This window comes from Penaeus monodon, chromosome 24 (assembly GCF_015228065.2).
Source record: "Penaeus monodon isolate SGIC_2016 chromosome 24, NSTDA_Pmon_1, whole genome shotgun sequence".
Classification (NCBI taxonomy): domain Eukaryota; kingdom Metazoa; phylum Arthropoda; class Malacostraca; order Decapoda; family Penaeidae; genus Penaeus; species Penaeus monodon.
In genome coordinates, this window is record NC_051409.1 from 12,155,928 (window position 1) to 12,157,073 (window position 1,146).

General features: G+C 35.2%; 1 protein-coding gene across 1 annotated transcript in view; it reads right to left on the reverse strand.

The window, feature by feature from the left end:
• The window catches only part of LOC119588583, a gene marked incomplete in the record, with an annotated part of 49,963 nt that overhangs the window by 2,402 nt on the left and 46,415 nt on the right, over positions 1-1,146 (reverse strand). Inside the window, 2 exon segments of the mRNA XM_037937224.1 lie at positions 226-247; positions 854-964. Of these exon segments, the coding sequence (XP_037793152.1) occupies positions 226-247; positions 854-964 (133 nt within the window).

The following is a 1,146-nucleotide window of genomic DNA, read 5'->3' on the forward strand; positions in this document are numbered from 1 at the left end:
GGCCAAGATAAAATCAACAACTCATCTAAAGTATTATGACAATTTGTGAAACCTTCAAAATATTGGATTACATTAAATACTGAGCTCCAATTTCATATGTTAAAATGAAGCAATTAAATTGTATTTACTTGTGGTTGTCTTATAACATTTCTCAATAATAAAGATTCACATTAATCTTTCAAAACATTCTGATAAAAACATTGTTACATAATTAAATGAACTCACCATCCAGAACCTCTGTATGGAGCTGCATGAAAAGAAATATGAAAAATTTAAACACAGATCACATACCAACTTGTGTGAGAAAAACTATCTGTCAGTACAACCCATCTAACAAATATTCATAGTTTGCTTAATATACTATTTCTACAATGTGAGGCATACATTTTTTTATCATAACAGTAATTAAATCTATGGCTAAATATGTGAAAGTTAGACCACTTATCAGGCAGCAATTTTTGGATACCACAAAACTGTTAACAGTATAAAAGACTTGTAAACTTACAAATTTTTAACATGCGTTTCAAGTGTTAGCTGTCATGCCCAAGACATTTTGAGTATGGAAGCAGGTATTAATTTAACAGTTAAGAGTAAGGTTAGACAGTATGTGATTACATATTTTGTGCATAACATCATGAGGTTGGGAATAATATGTGTGAGGATATAGGGACATGGTTCTTCAACATCAACGCTCTACATCCTGTGTCTCCTGCTGGATGATATGAGCATCTGCAGTACACAGACACATCTGTGTCATACATATACAATATAACATCTTTCAAATATGAAACCCTACACGTTGCATAACATTCACTACGAATCAATTCAGGACATGCAGTGGTGCCAATTGTACCTGCACGTGAGAAGAGGTTGCCCACATGAGCAACACTGCCCATTGGGGGTGGTGGCGGTCGTACATATTCGCTCATTTGGTCTAACCCTTCGTAAGCACTGCTGGCACCCCCTGTGCCACCGCAGCAGATAGAGAGAGTCCAACACCAAGTTAGATGATATACCAAAGCTCCAGTCATAAAGTTGTAACAAGACCCCATATGTAAAAGTAGTCCTGATACCCTTACTTTAAAAATATGAGTAATGAGAATTGTATTTAAATATATGTTTATCCTGTCCTAGAGATCTATCACT